Source organism: Cydia pomonella, chromosome 23 (assembly GCF_033807575.1).
Source record: "Cydia pomonella isolate Wapato2018A chromosome 23, ilCydPomo1, whole genome shotgun sequence".
In the NCBI taxonomy this organism is placed as follows: domain Eukaryota; kingdom Metazoa; phylum Arthropoda; class Insecta; order Lepidoptera; family Tortricidae; genus Cydia; species Cydia pomonella.
In genome coordinates, this window is record NC_084725.1 from 7,841,893 (window position 1) to 7,860,241 (window position 18,349).

The 18,349-nt window shown below is 37.2% G+C and overlaps 2 protein-coding genes across 8 annotated transcripts in view; one reads left to right on the forward strand and one right to left on the reverse strand.

Annotated features, from left to right (window-relative positions):
• LOC133530571 (transmembrane and coiled-coil domains protein 2) overlaps positions 1-7,932 on the forward strand; it is a 75,755-nt gene extending 67,823 nt beyond the window's left edge. For all 7 annotated transcript variants that reach the window (XM_061868530.1, XM_061868529.1, XM_061868532.1 and 4 more), the window contains 6 exons: positions 99-225; positions 944-1,054; positions 1,309-1,416; positions 3,151-3,344; positions 3,876-4,010; positions 4,761-7,932. In XM_061868530.1, coding sequence (XP_061724514.1) covers positions 99-225; positions 944-1,054; positions 1,309-1,416; positions 3,151-3,344; positions 3,876-4,010; positions 4,761-4,788 — 703 coding nt within the window. In that variant the 3' untranslated portion in view covers positions 4,789-7,932. The remainder of the gene's footprint in view (positions 1-98; positions 226-943; positions 1,055-1,308; positions 1,417-3,150; positions 3,345-3,875; positions 4,011-4,760) is intronic.
• A 1,625-nt stretch (positions 7,933-9,557) lies between these two features.
• The window catches only part of LOC133530570 (plastin-2), a 70,355-nt gene continuing 61,563 nt past the window's right edge, over positions 9,558-18,349 (reverse strand). Inside the window, exons 11-15 of the mRNA XM_061868528.1 lie at positions 17,388-17,535; positions 16,709-16,860; positions 16,285-16,386; positions 15,175-15,344; positions 9,558-10,140 (exon numbers count right to left, since the gene is read on the reverse strand). Coding sequence (XP_061724512.1) covers positions 9,858-10,140; positions 15,175-15,344; positions 16,285-16,386; positions 16,709-16,860; positions 17,388-17,535 — 855 coding nt within the window. The 3' untranslated portion in view covers positions 9,558-9,857. The remainder of the gene's footprint in view (positions 10,141-15,174; positions 15,345-16,284; positions 16,387-16,708; positions 16,861-17,387; positions 17,536-18,349) is intronic.

Consider the following 18,349-nt stretch of genomic DNA (forward strand, 5'->3'; position numbering starts at 1 on the left):
TATTGTGACGCCTAAGTCACTACGGAACCCTACACTGAGCGTGGCCCGACATGCTCTTGGCCGGTTATTTAAATATAATGTTACTGTTTTGGTGGCAGATACCCGACGCAGGCGGGCTCCAACAACTTGTCCGAAGCGGCGCTCAGCATCAAGCCGATCCTCAGTGAGCTGGCCGCGCGCCGGGAGGACTACGAAAGGCTTGCAGAGAAACTCGACGCGCTTAAGGTTCGCAACCTAATAACATCATCTACTACCCTCATTTACAAACTTAATTTGTTAGGTTTATTTACATACACCGTGGGCTGTTAAAACCTGACAGATTTTAAAGGTGTATTCTTGACCGCTTATAGAGACTAAAATCTCATACAAAGTTTTCTGCCAGTCTTGTTTTAGAAATAATGAAATTTTTTGTTTCTGTTATAACTTAGTGAAAAACGCGTTTTTGGCTGCGACGCTGCCACTATGTGACTTGGTTTAGACATACTTACTGACATATATTAAAGTTTTAATAGAAACTCGCAATTTTTATCTGTAAATAGAAAAACTTAAATTCGTTGTAATGTTTTTGTTTCGCCAAGGAGTAAAAAAATAACATATCGTGTGCAGAAAACGCAAAAAAAAAACGTTTTTTTTTGTTTAATTTTACCAAAACTCATATAACATCTCCTTATGACCACAGGAATGCGTGGCTAAAATCTGTCGGGTTTTCCCAGCCCACGGTGTGTTGATTGTGTGGCTTCATGAAAAACAGAACAATACAAGTAACCTTATACCTATAAAAAGTTCATACAACATTGACTTCGAATTCACGCTTTATAAGGTTGATATGAGAGAACTCACATATTGATAGCTGTAATTCTTCAGCTCATATTTGGTGAATCTATCTGTTAGTGTTACAGCAACGAATTAATACCCAAAGTAAAGAAACTGTTTTTCGATACAGAATTTATCACAAGAGGTGTCAGACCTGACAGAGCGGTTGCAGGAAGAACGGTTCAAGACTGAGCGGTTAGAAGAACAAATCAACGATCTCACTGAACTACATCAGAATGAGGTATCTTACCATTTTTTAAATTCCTTTTTTAACTTTAGTCTTGACGTGAAAGTTCACGTAAAGATCGTGGTTGGGCAGTTTTCAGGTACGCAATATCTTTTCAACAAAAAAATTATATGTCAAAAGGTTTTCATAGAAAAGAGGTTTAACGTAAGGAAGAAACAAACAGCAAAATTATTGATTTTCCTAAAATTGTTCACATATTTTTATTAGAATAAAATTAGTAATGTAATAATTTCGTTGCTTTTTTTTAGGTTGAAAATCTAAAGCAAGCGTTAACGGACGTAGAAGAGAAAGTGCAATATCAAAGCGAAGAGAGGATACGGGACATTCACGAAGCGCTCGATCTCTGCCAGACTAAAGTAAGCTCTATTGCATTGTAATAAAATGTTTTGTCCAATCAGGTCTAGGTAAAACTTATCTCCCTCTTTCTAGCAATGTATCCCACATGGTGGTGGGGTCAGCTTTCCTACTTAACCTTCTCCACTTCACCCTGTCCACGACATCGTCCTCGGATAACTTGTACTCAATCACATATGAAACAATACAGTCATTCGTCGAAGCCGTCTAGACTGGGCAATCGTGCGGGGTGCGAGGGAAGAGGGGCGAGTCTCGCGCACCCGAGCTGCATACATCGCCATTGTTAGTAGATCGGTACTCACAGGGCTAGCGTGTCTTATTTGAAAAGTTTTAATTTCACAATTAAAATTATGCTGTGCGAGAATGCAAGTTTTCAGTTTACACAAATAAAAAACTATGATTTCATCAATTTCTACACTCAATAGAAAGTGATTAATATTATATTATTATATAGTGCAAAATTTATACCAATTTGTGATATCATGCCAATTGCTAAAGTAAAAAAAATGGCAGATGTAAAACAACATAATTTCTAAGAAGTTTGTACAATTTTCGAGTTCTCTATTTTGTTATGGCGGTAACGTATTAGGAAGTACGAAAATTGTAGTAAGAAGTTGTAATTTTTTCTCGTATTAGGATGGAAAGAGCTCGTCATTCTGACAAGGAAAGGTACCCAACTGTCCGGTTCCGATTTGATTTATATATATATATATGTTATAGAGTAGTCTAAAATAACAGACACGTATTTTTTTTTAGCTGCCCAAACTTAACCTATTGGAAGAAAATGTCCTCCAAAGTACTAAAAAAAATACTAAGTCTTCTAACTATAGAAAGTGATGCTCAAGTAACTTGCTAGTTAACGGCTGGTTTGAGTATATGTTTGAGAGCAGGAAAAAATAATGAACACTTCTTTTGTTATGTCGGCTGAAACAAATTTTTTGCTAAAAAAATCGACATTCGAAGTTTTATAATATCTTATTGCTAAAGATACACATAAAGACGGGTATTTTTTTTAGGAAAACTTGAGTTTAAACAGATATAAATATAAATGAAATCGGAACCGGACAGTTGGGTACCTATCCTTGTGAGTAAGAATAAGTCAAACTTGCAGCAAACACTCTCAATGTAAAAATATCCACCCAGCGTCACTCGGGATGATGTAAGAATTGTAACTTGTGTGTGTGTGAATTATGTAGGTACATTTATAAGTTATGGTGGATCAAAAAAAACGCACATACATACATAAATTCATGCATACATATACCCTCGTAAACCTAAGATATTACCCCCCTTTCTTGGGCAGTTGTGTTAAAGTCTATGACAACAAATACTTGCATACATATACGAAATCTGAAGACATTACCCTCCTTTTTTGGGCAGTTGTGTAAAAGTCTGTGACAACCCTACTGTGTTCTTGTGCGGTGTCGGCAGTTACGCAAACATCAAAGGCGTCGGTCCACTGTTACTGTTTTACACTGGGACTCAATCATGCTCTAAGCACCACATCCTTCTACTTTGTTCTGGCCCCCGGATCTTCGACCTGTAATGGAAATTCAGGGAGTTGGGTATTTACTTTGCCAATCACCGAGCCGAACCAATTTAAGCTGAGTTTAGAACTCTTGGTGAAATATTTGCCCCGGGTCTTACAAAGTTATTTCCAGTTAAATATTCAAAATGGCCTATATAGGTGTCATACTTAATTTGTCAATTGTAAACCGTTGCGTGTGTTCGTTCAGATTAGCAAACTAGAACAATGGATGGCGGGCGGCGTGGCGGGCGGCGGCGGCGCGGGCGGCGACGCGGGCGTGGCCGCGCTGCCGCCGCGGCTGCTGCTGGTCAAGCTGCTCAACGTGGCGCTCACGCTGCTGCAGCTGGCGCTGCTGCTCATGGCCACCATCGCCGGCGTGGCCATGCCCTTCCTGCGCACTAGGTAACTCTTTGTTCATTATGTTCTTACTATTTCATTTTTTATTTATTTAATTAGGCAACAAGGCCCATATTTCGTAATAATGTTAACATACATATAAATGATATATGAGTTCACTGCTGAACATGGTTTCCCCATCGATCGCGACAAAGTGCGGCCTTGCGCACAGCACATTCACCCACTCCCCACGACTCTTCGTCGTGCGTGAATCTCGGTCTCGGCCGAGACAAAAAAAAAGCGTTCTCGGTCGGACCTTAAAAATTACACAACACTTGTGCAAAATGCAAATGAAACTCAAAACGTACACTAGTTATAGTCAACTTTCTTCAATTTAAGCACTAGGTACAAGTTAATACACCATAACTGACACACATAATGACTAAGAAAATGAATGATATAAGTATGATGCGAGGGCATAGATGACATTGTGTAATATTGTTATATAATTTTTTGAACATATATATAACTTCATTAAACTACTAAGTTAACTGTATGCCAGCTTTCCAATAAATCAACCTAAACTTGCAATTCCAGAGTACGAGTCCTAACAACAAGCTTAGCTGTAATGGTGGGCGTGATGGTCCTGAAGCAGTGGCCGGAGGTGACGCAGCTCTCCGAGCACCTGGTCCGGCGGCTCAAGGAGTACCTCCTCGACAAGCACCATGACAGGTAATGGGTAATCCCGCGCGAGACCGCCGTACGGGACTGTGATCTGGGGTAGCGGGGCTTCACGCTTCTGGACTGTTTTAACATCGTAACGAAACCATAGCAACAAGATAATAAAGCAAAGAGTTCTTGATTGTACTAAAGCGGTTGTCTATGAAAATACCGTGCCCCTAGTTTGACAGTTTTATCAGATGGCACTGTATTTAGCGGCTTTTAAACGTCGACTTTTGATAATCAGCATTACCGCGCAACCATCTAAATCACCTGTCAGATTCGAAAGACGAATTTAGTACTAGGCATTTCACATCTTAAACAGTTAATGAGTTATTGCTAAAATAAATCTTGGCTTCTCGAAACAGGCTGCTTTGAACCTGAGTTACGAAGGATTTGATTTGAACTAGAATGAAACAGAAAGGAAGTTGGAAGTTTCATTTCGTACTACGTTCTATAGAGATGACAAAGATAGTGTTGAAATTATGATTAGTTTTTTTACGTGTCATTTTATTCTCATATGATCACAATTATTTTATATACTTTTCACACCGAAGACGCTTTGTATGTACAATAATGTATATGTATGTATAATAGTTATAGCAGACATAAATCATATCAATATATTATAGTATTTATAAATACAATATATGTATAGTAAATCCATGTAAAATATTTGTTGGACATAATTGCAATAATTATTTAAAATTGATGTTGTTTTTATTTTCGTTTTATTTAATTTTCTTTTTTTTTTCACTACAGGTATGAATGCAATGCGTTATGTGGTTAACTAAACTGAATTCGGCGTTATTGGTGAATTAGGTAAAATATTGCAATTTAGTCCTGTTTGTTTTGTCATTTTGCCAGCAAAATATATCTAACATGGACGAAATTGTGTTAAAATACTTAAGATAAGTTAAATATATTCCGGTTGTTGTTTGTGAAAAGTGAAATTTGACGATTATTTTTGACATAATTGAATCATCTGATTTAACTCGATTTGACTATTCATTAGCGACAACTAGTGGTATATCAAACAAATGACATTTGAAATGAAACATTTGATATGGCTATCAATGATAAAAATATTTTTGACAATACTTTGACAGAATTCTTAAACTGTTGTATTGTAAAATAGAATACAAGCGGGGTTAATTGGAATGTATGTTTTTTATATTATTGTTTACTGATGCCAACTTGTATTTTATTCTATAATCAAACGTGTATATTTTTTGTGGTGGCGTGGTGTTAATCAAATAAATTTAAACTTTATTTCGCACAGAACAAAGTTGCTTTTGTATTTAATCGTATTCAAAAGCATACAACAAAGAACTTGTTGTATTATTAAGCAAATAATTTGCAATGTATAGTAAGATAGCTAGCTTATCATTGTCCTAATTTTACTGTTTGAATATTTATCCCACGCTGCTAAAGATGATTTAGTGTCATGAATGCTCAAATATACATAATATTTTAGCCAAAATGTACAGAGGCATCTCAACGCATGATACTAAAATTACTTACCTACCTAAAACTTTAGAACGTTTTGTCTGAACGAAAATATATCAGTCGCTGTATTATGTGAAAAGCTACCTTGTGCCAATTTAGATTGGTTGTTTTTTTTTCACTTTTAACAGGCGTCTAGGACACTTTTCGCTATCGGCTATAGTAGACTAAGTCAGTCAAGTGGGCTGTCTCGACATATAACAGTGATATTCATAGCTGTATGTTACTTTAGTTGCGCTTTAGTATAATAAACAATGTTTTATACTCGGGCTGGGCCCGACGTAGGTCAGTGGTTGGTTTCTCGCTACTAGCGTCTACTCAAGGCTAGAATTTTAGTCAAAATCTCGAATTCAAGCGACATATTTATCACAACTCCTTCTTCATTGTCGTAGGTGACGGACATTTTATTTATCTTTAGTTTTTTCCGGAAGCTCGGCGGTAGTATTTTCAATCAAATTATTTATCCGCCACGTCGGGTTTCCGGGCAAACGGATGTAGCACATTGTAAATATTATTTTTACGGGAGAGGTAACTTTTGCCATCAAATTAGCTTTTAAAATATTGTGAATATTTTTTTTACGGAAGGCTTTAGACGGTAGACGGCGCGTTACTGCTCATGTATAGTACTACGATTTGTAATATACGTCTTAGCAATAATAGCAATCGCTGATAAAGACAGATAGGAGTACCTCACCAACGTTTGAGAAACGACACGATTGACAAAGCGCATACTCTAAATTGTAGTACTGTAATCTTTGTAATTTTTTAGCAACTGTGGATGTCGTAGTCAATTTTTAATATTATAATGCAGAATAAAATAACATATGTATATTTAGCGAAATATCCTCTAGCGCGGAGTGCGGCCGCTCGTCCGAGATAGTATTTTAGTGCATGCAGTTATTTCTCTCATAAATATTATTATTCAAGTGTCTTAATCAACGGTTAGCAATAATATACTAGGGTAGAAACTGTAAGAAGTCACTTGAAACGTTAAGCGACACATCTAAGAAATCAATTCATTGATAACAAAAACAATAAGATGTCTCTGAAGAGATCAGTAGAGTTCGTAATGAACATCAAGCAAGGACTTATACAAAATGTCCAGTATTTTAGAATAGTATAGTCATGCGAGCGTCCGCACTCTGTGTTAGGCTCGGTGAACTACCTAGCAAAATCTTTTTATTAATAAACTAAACAATACGATATTGATATTTTTAAAGCGAATACATTCCAAAATTTCTTACGGAATAGCGAGTATGAACATAGCCAATACTTTAAAACTAGATTTTTAGTCTAAATCGCCGAGTTGACCAGCGTTGTTGCGATGTACAAACTATTGAGGTTTTGATGCACTCGTTCGTTAAGTAGTCGATTTAATTATGTACATATTATTTACGTTTTGTTCTGAATAAGTTTTTTGTGACGTTCATTGGCTCCTCGCATGTTGTTGACGAATGTAAATGTTGTGCATACGAACGAAATGGCAAATAAATAATTATTATATACAGCCAATTGTTGGACTTTTCATTATTGTGTTATGTGAGAATGAATATTAAAGTACCTATTACTGCAATGTGTTAAAATATAAATAATGATTCAATGTTTCAATCAATTACAATTACAAAATATTTAATTTAGTCCCTTTTTTTGTACTCAGTGAACCAAGAAAGGTTTGACAATTTTAGACGCATCTATAGCAATATGCATATAACAATTTTTACTTCAATATACTTAACACATTCATGAGTGGGTACCTGTTCATATTTTTAAATAATAATAGATTTAAATTATTTTCCTGTTAACTTTTTCTTGGTTCATTTCGTAGAAAAACATAGGTATACCTGATATTGTGCCCCATATGTAAATTAGGAAGAAATCTATGACAATTAATTATTTCACATCCTATATTATCTCTATTTCAAGAACGAGAATTGAGTTCCTATAATTTGGTTAACGATATTAAATTAATTATAATTTTAAATACATTATATCACACTGAATCGATGAAATTATTTATTAAATTTATTTTAGTTGTGAAAACAGTAAAAGCAGAGATTAGACAGTTATAGAGGATTAATAAAATCAAACATAAAATTCATGCCCTGGAAGTTGTAAATATTAGGTTAGATAGGGTGATAGAAACATTGTACACGTGACCCGAACAAAATAATGTTTCTCTTACCCCACATGGCCTTACAAAGACATTTTTGAATCTCATTCGAAGTGTCGGTAACTTTGGCACTCTATTACAACTTTCTATTCTCTGATAAGTTAGTTGTTCACGTTGTACCTATCACATTGGTTTTACTGTTTTGTATCTCGTGCTCGCCCATCGAAGTGAAGTTGTAAATTTGTATTGAATGAGAGTAAGATGTTGTACATTTTGTTGCCGGCTATGGATTGAATTAAATCATCACAAAGTATAAAACGGAGTTTTATTTTATTAAAACTGATTTTATTTTATATGTCATGTCATATTTTTCTTAAGTGTAAGGCCTGAGTGCACGCTCGAAGCGGAGCGTTCGGCGGGACGTGCAGCGCGGCGTCGGGCTCACAAGTGATGTGAGCAGCGTGCAGTGCGGCCGCCCCTATACGTTTGCATTAGTTGAACATGCACGCCGCACGCCCCGCCCCGCTGCACGCCCGCCTCCAGCGTCCACTCAGGGCTTACACTAAGCCTTTAACCGCCAGCAAAGACTTCAACACCCGACGCGCGCGCTTAAAACGCAATATCAAACTTCGTGTATTTCAACAAGGTTCAAAATGGCACGCTGTACATAATAGACGTAACATTCAAAGTACGGAAGGTAGAGGCAAGGAACAGAATCTCCATAGACAAAAAAGTGTCCGACAAAAAACCATAAATAGGTGGCGCTACAATACCTAGAATACTTGAGAAAAATATCTAATCATAGACAGCGTACTTCACTCCGTCAATAACGCCTAGGTTCTTAGCTACTCTGGAGAGATTTGGAACTATTATTTATAGCTGACAGCTGGACACTTTTGCAACAATTCTGCCTAAGGAGTTTCTGTTCCTTGCCTCTACCTTCCATAATTCAAAGGTTACATACATTAGGTTCCGGTTAGGTGGCGTTTAAAGGTCAAGGTTCATATCATGGTTATTCTATAAAATTAGAGTTGAACACAACTGGTCTAGGCAGGGCTGGATTAAACATGTCGGGGCTCCCTTACAGTCAATTCATCGTAATGTTTTTTCTTCGTACACAGTAATTCAAATCACTGTTATTAGTTTTCGCTTTTCTCACCACTTTGCCACGTGTGGATAAAATGCAACTTTCTCATCCGTTTTTGAACAATCAAAAGAGCCTTTACCAGCTGGTGTAGTGAAAATGCTATTTTCTACTCTTCGACTGTAACGGTTGAATTAAGATTTCGTATATACCAAATTATAATTGCGTACTTTTCATGAATGGGCTCCCAACTCAACTATAAAATTTCTTTCGATACGCTGTAGTCAACTAAAAAAAAATCTAATCACATGCTGCCGCGTTCCCATGGATCGGGAGTCGGTCGGGAGGACGGGGGCTCGTGCGTTTGTCTTTTGAACTACATTTTTGTCTACTTAGATACTTACCAATTTTCATTACTTATTTAGGTTTTATAGTAAAAAAAAAAATATTATTGATGACTCGTAGAAAAAGTATTGTATACAATAGTGATATAATCAAGCTTTTCAATCTCGTACCTCACTTAGGCAACTCAGCAAGCTTCGTTGCCTTAACACAGTACTCGACTGAAAAGTCTCTATTATATCATGATTGTATTAAATATACTATTATTTGTGGTGCAGACGAAGCTAAATGGGTACGTCGTGTGGGGTTCGTATTAATTATTTTATTTCGTTTCGTTCGTTTTTACGTTCCTATATTCTATTATCCTACAAAAAAGAAAGAAAAAGTAATAAAAGTGAAAAATTGTTTATTTAAAATTGCTTATTACCTAAAAATAAAATTTCTGCATAAAATAAGTATATATGAAAAATAATAATTATATAATAATACGATTTTCATTAGGTACGACATCATCCCAGTATTGTGCAAGAATGCCGATAATAATAAAGATAATTTATTTTATACATGTTGATTATATTCCCGCTTTTACTACTTCGAATTCTCAAAAAAGGAAGTAGTGCGGTTGATAACACATTTCTCAACAGTACTTACTACAATTTATGGAAGTTGTAGGTATATCTAAGTTTAACTCGCTGGTAAAAATACTCACTAAAAATTCATCGTTCATGGCAGTAAAAAGGAATGGAAATTCTTAGTAGTAGCAATTCGTGCTAGTTCATAATAATCAAGTTAAAGGTTATTAATATTCTGCTACTATTTATGCAAAATTATACGTAGTAGAATGGGTAGACGCGGATCTATCCAACAAAGGCTTGGGCGGCAGAGGCGGTTTGTCCATTAGGGAGCCCAGGCCGGAGTCCTCAAACTCGTCGACCTCTACCAGGTTGTGGTCGATGAAGGACTCGGGCGCGGCCTCGTCCACAACTTCCGTAAGGTCCTGGTCGATGTAGGACTCGGGTGCGGCTTCGTCGAAACTCTCGTCGGGCTGGTCGATTATCTCGACCTCCAGGGAGTCGTCGAGGAACGCCGCTGGTTGCGATCTGTTAGGATGTAGTGAAGGAAATAGAACTGTATTGTTAAGGTTTGATAATAAGAGAGCGACCAATGTCAGCGAAGCAAGAAATCAAGCTTTTAGGGTATAAATTGATAGGGTTGATGTCGGTCGCAATTGCATCATCATCATCGTCATATTCCTAAACTTGTTGGCTTTTTTGCCACGGCTCATGTGAGCCTGGCATCCGGTTTGACATCTAACCCTGCTTATTGGCATTTAACAATAATATCGTACCCTTGACTTTTTTCGAAAAACTATCAGCTTCAATATTATAAAAATTCTATTCAAAATCACACGGATTATCGATTTAGAAAGGAAATAAACCGGACAAGTGCGAGTCGGACTCGCCCACCGAGGGTTCCGTACTTTTTAGTATTTAAATAAATAAATATTATAGGACATTATTACACAAATTGACTAAGTCCCACAGTAAGCTCAATAAGGCTTGTGTTGAGGGTACTTAGACAACGATATATATAATATATAAAAAAGAAATACATCATCTGTGAAAATTTCAACTGTCTAGCTATCACGGTTCATGAGATACAGCCTGGTGACAGACGGACGGACAGCGATGTCTTAGTAATAGGGTCCCGTTTTACCCTTTGGGTACGGAACCCTAAAAAATCAGTTTAGCGTTTTCTCATACATTTAGTACGGTTTGGTTTGGTTGTGGTGACGGCATACACAAGTGATACCCAAAATTTGTATGAAAAACTGGGGACACATTTTAAAAAATCAATAGTCCTCGTGATTCTGAGTCGAAATAACCGTCGTGTTCGTTTTTCGAATAAAAGTACATGGTACTCTTTTCTCAAACCTCTCTTTCTCTCTTATGACACACTAAGTCCCAGAGAACGAAACCGATCGTGTTTCACTCTTCTGCTCCTACACACACTGGTGTGTACAGCCACCCGGTCAGCTTAGCACTGAGCGTACGTTGAATAGATTTGATACCACCACCACGTATAGTTGTTCGTTTTGTAGCTGGCCCCGATCAGCGAATCCTTTGTCTATTGTAAGTAAAACCGCAAGTGCTAAAAACCTGCAAAAAATAATTCTAATTGGCACCTGAGCGCGGGCTCGTCGCACGCTAAAAAAACCAGTGTAAGAGCGGTCTCCGATAACGCGCCTTTGTTACGCATCTCGATGACACATTTTAGAATGGTTCTGTAGCGTTAGACTCGCCGGCACACTGTAACCGTAGAGGGACCACCCTCGCAACATATTTTTAGTTCATTTTGAATCTCATTGTAGTTAGCATAGTCGCAAATCAATAACGGTTAAAGCGAACGAATTTTTTTTATGCAGGTAAGTAGCCGTTTTACTTACAATAGACAAAGGATTAGCCGTTCGGGTCAGCTACAAAACGAACGACTATACCAACGTACACACAGAACGCTGACGAGCGGTATCGACGCGCGCTAAATCTGACGTCGGCGTCGCTGTGCCGTGTCGCGTGTATTTATTCGTACGCTCGAGCAACGTTATAATATTTAGCGATCGATGTCAAAGTAGGAGGAAATCAAAAGTAAGTAGGTAGGCATTGCTCACCAATCTGCCTTTTATAGATTTCATCACAGGGAACTTAACATAGAAAATGAATAACTCTGAAACATACCAACATAGGGGACAGTCACAACAAGAAAGCACCCAAGCCAAAAAAGAATAAAACTTTAATATAGGATAATACTGAGATACATAGAATGAAGATACTCAAATAAAATACATCCTTAGCTTTACCAATTCCGTTTTATTATCCATTAATCAGCTTACAGTCGTCCATACATTAGTGACCCTAGCGCATAATCTATGTCGATACATAATGTAGGACCCTTTTGTCATAAAGCGGTCAAATAAAATGGAATATCACGCGAATTGATCCGTTTGATTAAATAAATCTAAAATATCGGTAATAAAGTAATATTTTTCATAATAAAAATCTTAACAAAATAAAAATTTACAATTAAAAATATAGTAAAATTAAATCGTTGTTTCCCGAGGGAAAGTCCTCAATAAAATGCTCTACAAAAATATTTCACAGACTTAAAATAACTTAGCAAATATACATTCAAAAATTAAATATATATTGATTAGGGAATTTATAAAATAATGGTAGAAATGCCAAAAGGGAATGCCTATTGTGTTAGGAATGTAGGTTTTATGTCGGATACCATAAAAATAAAAGGCTTACAATTCCACATTCACGTTATTGCCAATTCCCACACAAGCTGTTTTAGAGCAGATACTTATCAAAATTAGAGAGTTAACTTATTCTGTTGATATTATATTTAAAATTTACTTTATCATGAAAATGCTAAAATGAGAACGTTATTTTACAAGTAATTACCGTTATAGTTCTGATTGTATATTAAGTGTAAATTAGCACAAAATATTGACTAAACTATTGTTATCAGTAGGTAAGTTACAATTATGTTTTTATCTAGGACACCGTTACGTGCTTGAGCTAAACGTTCTAATTCTCGATAAAATCAAACCTTTAATATAAACACAGTATATGTCTAAAACATTAACATAACACCCTTTATAAGAATGATAACTTTGTTTGGAAGCCAAAAATATAAGAGTCAAAAAACTTTATCAGCCTACAAAGTAAACGAGAATCTTAACCAAACTAAACGCGATTGCTTGAAAGCAAGTTCGTTGTATAAGTGTATAAAACATTGACACGTCGTAATACTAATCGATAAGTACTAGTGTAAGCCGTTCGCTTGACTACAGCGGCGTTGGCAACTCACTGCAACCCTCATGTATATTTTAGCTATCAGTCTAATCTAAAAACTTATACTATTTCGTCCAGTTTATTTTTAGGGTAGAAATAGTACAAAAAAATTGTTCCCATAATTTTCAAGAATTAAACTTACGGGCACAAAAAATGGTTCTAGTTCAGTGGTGTCACTCACGAATTCGAGCCAATCATGCAGTCTGACGAGACTAGTTGCGACCAATCGCGCGCGTGATGCGAACTCATCAACCAATCGCGTTGTGGCGTTAGACTGCACGATTGGTTTGAATTTGTGTGCGTGACACCGCTGTGCTGTCCCCATTCTTATTGCTCGTAAGGCCCGTCCTTAGATATATGTCAAAGCGTCGATAAGACAAAATGTACGCATAAAACAATGTTTTTTGAATTAGCAAATTGAAATAATATTTACCAATTTAGGTAAGACAATGTAGGGTTGAACAGTACAGTAAGCGCTATATCTTCAAAGGCCTAATATTAAATAAGTTACCCTTAACATATATTGTTACATACACATATTATTTATATATACTTAATATAATTCCCACCTTGCGAGCAATTTCTTCATTTAAATTGATTTAATTGTTATCCTTGTTACAATTGGAATGGGGATATATTTTATTATATTAAATCAATTTAAATAAGTTTCCCGGGACATCACAAATTACCTTAACCACGCTGTGCGGTCAACTAACAAATGTCAGACACATTGGTTTCCCAAACTAAGAAGATATAGTGCAGATGTCACAAAATATCGCAACACTTGTGAGTCGACCCGTACAGCACATACTTACATAATAAAACTGTATAAAATGATTGGTATAAATGAATTTTCATATTTATGAGCGGTGGCGGAAAATCGTCTATAATATTGCTTGTACCTTTAGGTGGGTTATATTTATAAGAACGCTTGTTATAGTTCTATTGAAGGCCAGTTTTGTAATATACTTGGTTCCAAGTGCAGTCAGCTGCAGAGATATTTGACCCCCCTGCACACAAATTTTCATGGAGGTCATGTATATCTGTAGCCGACTGTACATTCCAAGCCTTTTCCTTAGCCTAAAAGTGTATATTTTATTATCATTAATCACGATCATTTATATATATCAATGAATACGAGTAAACAAATAAACTTTAGCGCAGATAAACATGAATATGATTATAAACGTGATTATTGCTTAAAATAAAATGGATTGAATGCTTAATCGTACAAATACATATATCAAAGACATACAAAACGTTTCACAAAACCTTAACCAAAGACTCAGTAGAGACTTCCATACAAAAACGTTACAAACATTACAATGGTCTCAAAACAGTCTCTAATGAGTTGCGAGCTTGTCACAGACAATACAAACAACCTGACAATTGACCATGTCATGAGTGCATTTAGACAATTCTCATACATAAAATAAAAGCAAAATAGTGAAATGATTCCCGTTTGATTTGACATTGTCTAAATGCACTCTGATGAAATCACAGATTTGGGTGACCAAATCCCAAGCTTTTTCTAGCATTTCAACAGTACAATTACATAGAAATTGGTGAATTGACCGATTTTCGATTCAAATCATGATACCATTGAGATTCCAGAATAAAGTGAGAGACACAAGTGTAATGAATGTTTTAGGCGTAGATGTAGATGCATGTGTTTTAACGAATTCGCTTCTATTTCTTGCAATCTCAATGGCATTAAGGGCCACTTGCACCAACCACAGTTGACAATCCGACTAACGTCACTCAGTATTGAAATATGAGATTTTGCATACAATAAAATTTAGCGAAATTTTTAACGGCTACAAATGGTTTAGTGCAATCGACCCTAAAGCTTAGAACGCACTGCGATAAATTTCTTGCAATTTCATAGCCGCAAAAACTGTAGGGTATAAAGTTTGACTCGCCGGCACTCAGTTACCGTATAGGGACCACACAAGAACTGGCAAATTATTTTTCCATTTGTTCATTTTGAATCTTATTTCAATTATCATAGGAGTTGTAATTAAATAACCGGTTAAAGTGACCGGGCCCTTTTTTTTGCAGGTAGGGGCACGCGCCGTTTTAGTTAACAATGGACAAAAGATAAGCCGTCGAGGGCCAGCTACAAATCTAACAACTATACGGCATGTTTCATAAGCGCACGCACTTGCAAGACTAAAACCGCAAGAAATTAATCTCAGGGCGTTCAAACCCTAAGCACACGCTTATTTTATGGTTGAAAGTAACCGGTGGTGGTTGCCGACACAGTGTGCGACTTACGCGTGCACGGGCGCGTCCACGGCGGGGATGTAGTCGAGCGCCATGAGGCAGGCGAACACCGTCATGATCATCTTGGGCTTGCGCTCCGTGATGTCCTCGGGCAGCGCGTACACGCGCGCGCCGCAGCGCCGCGCCATCGACACCGCGTACTTCGCGTTGGCCAGGTTCTCCTGCGGATACGTACCGGAATTGCTCGTCAGAACAAAAATACAGATGTTATTAATAGAAGAATAATATAGCAGGAAGGTTTTCCGACGGTCTACAGTATGGGGTTCTTCAAAAAAGGAGTGTACAAGGTTCGGCAACGCGCATGATTTACGTGACCTTACGAGCCGTCGTAACCAAGCTTGATTGAAGATCACATGTGATTAGAATAGCAAAATAATTATCACAATTACGAAATGACGTAATTCTAATTACCGTCTGTCACGCTCTGATTCTTTGAATTTATAGTAGTTTTTTTTGTTGAGGTACTCAATAAACTAAACAGAACGCGCATAGAGTCGCAGGCGTCAATAGGCTGCGAGGACTGCTTACCATCGGGCATGCCGTATGCTTGTTTGCTACCGTGGTGATATAAAAAAAACTATGTAACATTGCCAAATATTGGAGTCCCAATTTTAGCACTTTTTAACGTATCAACGTATAGAATTTCCCACGAGATATCTTTTCTCTTATTTAAACAGACAATTACGAAAATTCTAAATGAGAACAGTAATACATTGTTAACCGAGGGATGAAAGGCACTAATTTCAGTCGAGGTATGTTCGAGGTCCAATAATCCGCGAGACTGATGGTTCCTTTCACCCCAGTTAAACAAACTTTTCTTCTCGAATACATGTGTATTAAAAAAAAAAACATGAAGAAGTATAAACTTTTATAATATTTTTGAGAGTACTCAACTACTCAACTCAGTTATTTAATGGAGACAAACAAAAAAATCCAAATTGTACGACAAATCCATTTATAACCAAATTTTTCCTGCTCTGCCATATTAATGCTTATCGTAAAAAATTAATAAAAAAACGTATTGGGAAAGTAAGATGCCCAAGAGCAGAAAAGTATCACTTTCTGCACACTTCAGAGTGTGAAAAATAAATATAACAATACCTCTTCGTTGCCACCAGGCAGCACCAGGTCGTAGTTGATGGCGCCCGGCTTGATGGCGTCGATCAGGTCGATCACCACCTTGCCGTCCGCCAGCACCTCATCCTGAAACATTTGCACTTTTTTAACTTTTGATTTCTGATTCTCAAGCGATATCGCTTGCAACCTTAGCAATTTCAGTCAATTCTGAAAAATATCGTTGCTTCTGTAACGAAATAGTACAGTTTTCATTTAAACCTAGCACCATAATACCTAAAAAAATTCGAATCACTGAGAGCGCTTTTCACTCCCTCAATAACGGCTAAGTTAATTTCATGTTCTATAGCTACGCTAGCGCCACTGTGGAGAGATTTGGAACTGTTATAATCTTGACTGACACTTCGCATCAATTCATTGGCTATGTCCTGCCCTCTAAAGTTCAGATTACCTGGAAGCTCTTGATGGAGGAGTTCTTGCCGGCGGAGGCGAGCTTGTTGTTGACCCACTGCACGATCTCCTTCTCGATGATGGGGTTGCCCGTGTTGGCCAGCCGCGTCAGCACCGACAGCGTGTACGCGCGCATTAGCTGCCAGATCAGCGCTGAAATAGTACATCACAGATTAAAATGCTATTTTTAAAATCAAGGGAAATTAAAAGAATACTTCAAGCGGGATATAAACCCGTGACTTATTGGATATCCTCTCGGTTGCTTTTAAAACTGAACCCTGAAACAAAATTCATACTATATCTATCAGGGTTCAGTATGAATTTTACGCCTAAGGCCCTAATCTATTAAACAAAAGCCGCAGTGTTATTTTATGCGGCTCCCGTTTTGAGCGCGTGGCAAAGCAACGATGTCTTTTGCAAAGCTGCTGTATTGTGGTGGTTTTGAGGTTCAAATCTAATAACATGTGCGCTCACCTACATTGAGGTGGTTGATCGTCCTACATTACCAAAACATGTTGCATGTACATAGACTTGAAGCTTAAAACCACCACGGCAAGATATAGCTTATGTTTAACAGATTAGTAGTAGTAGCATCCCAGCTCCACGGCGTAGTTGCAGTTCTCCAGCCGCTCCATGAACTGTCGGTGGACCTGTACAACAGTATCGTGGAGGTCGGTTACCGAGCGTGAGCGTGGCGTTGCCCTCGTTGATGTCGGCGCCGGCGATGCCGACGAGCGAGAAGCCGAGCTGGCGGCCCAGCTCCACGGCGTAGTTGCAGTTCTCCAGCCGCTCCATGAACTTGCGCAGCTTCGAGAACTGTCGGTGCACCTGGCGAACGATTCACATTATTAACTTACTAAATATATCAATCGAATCGATGTCTTTGACTATCTCTGATTCACGATTACCATGAAAAACATTAACCATTGCCATGAAAAGATAACAAGGAGCTTGAGACCATGCACAACATACAATGTTATTCATTATAACCGCAACGTACCGCAGCTGGCTTTTGGACAGATGCTTTTATAGTATTAAGGATTATTTGAATAACTGACTTTGCAATTATTTTTCATTGACATTTTCATATTTTTTACTAATTATTATATTATTCTTTATTCATGTTTGTATTGATTTATGATTTGATGTTAGAATGTGCTCCTCTATAATCCATAATCTTTGCATGTCTGCACGCAGACTGAATACACTGGAACTTTGTTTTTTTTGTACCAATATGATCTGCATGTATATACGTGTATTCTGCGCAAATAAATTCTTGGAATCTTTGAACACAAAACAAACTGATGACAGAGATTGTAATTTTTCTAGTTCCTGATACGTTCAGAGGCGATCACTGAATGAATCAATGACAAAAGACGCTTCATGCTTGTAGACATAGAACATTTTTATTCAACATCACATGAAATGGAGACAGACAGTGTAACACATTTATTACATACAAAACTTTAATTTAGACTCAAAAACTAAGAAATTGAGGTGCACATCTAAAGGAGAAATATTCATAAGTGCTACACAGCAGTTTGCCTCAGTATAATATTGCAGTGTATTTATTACAATCCCTTACTTGCTGTTCGTCGAAAACTAAATAGCATAGAGTTACGTTAATATGTATGAGTGTAAA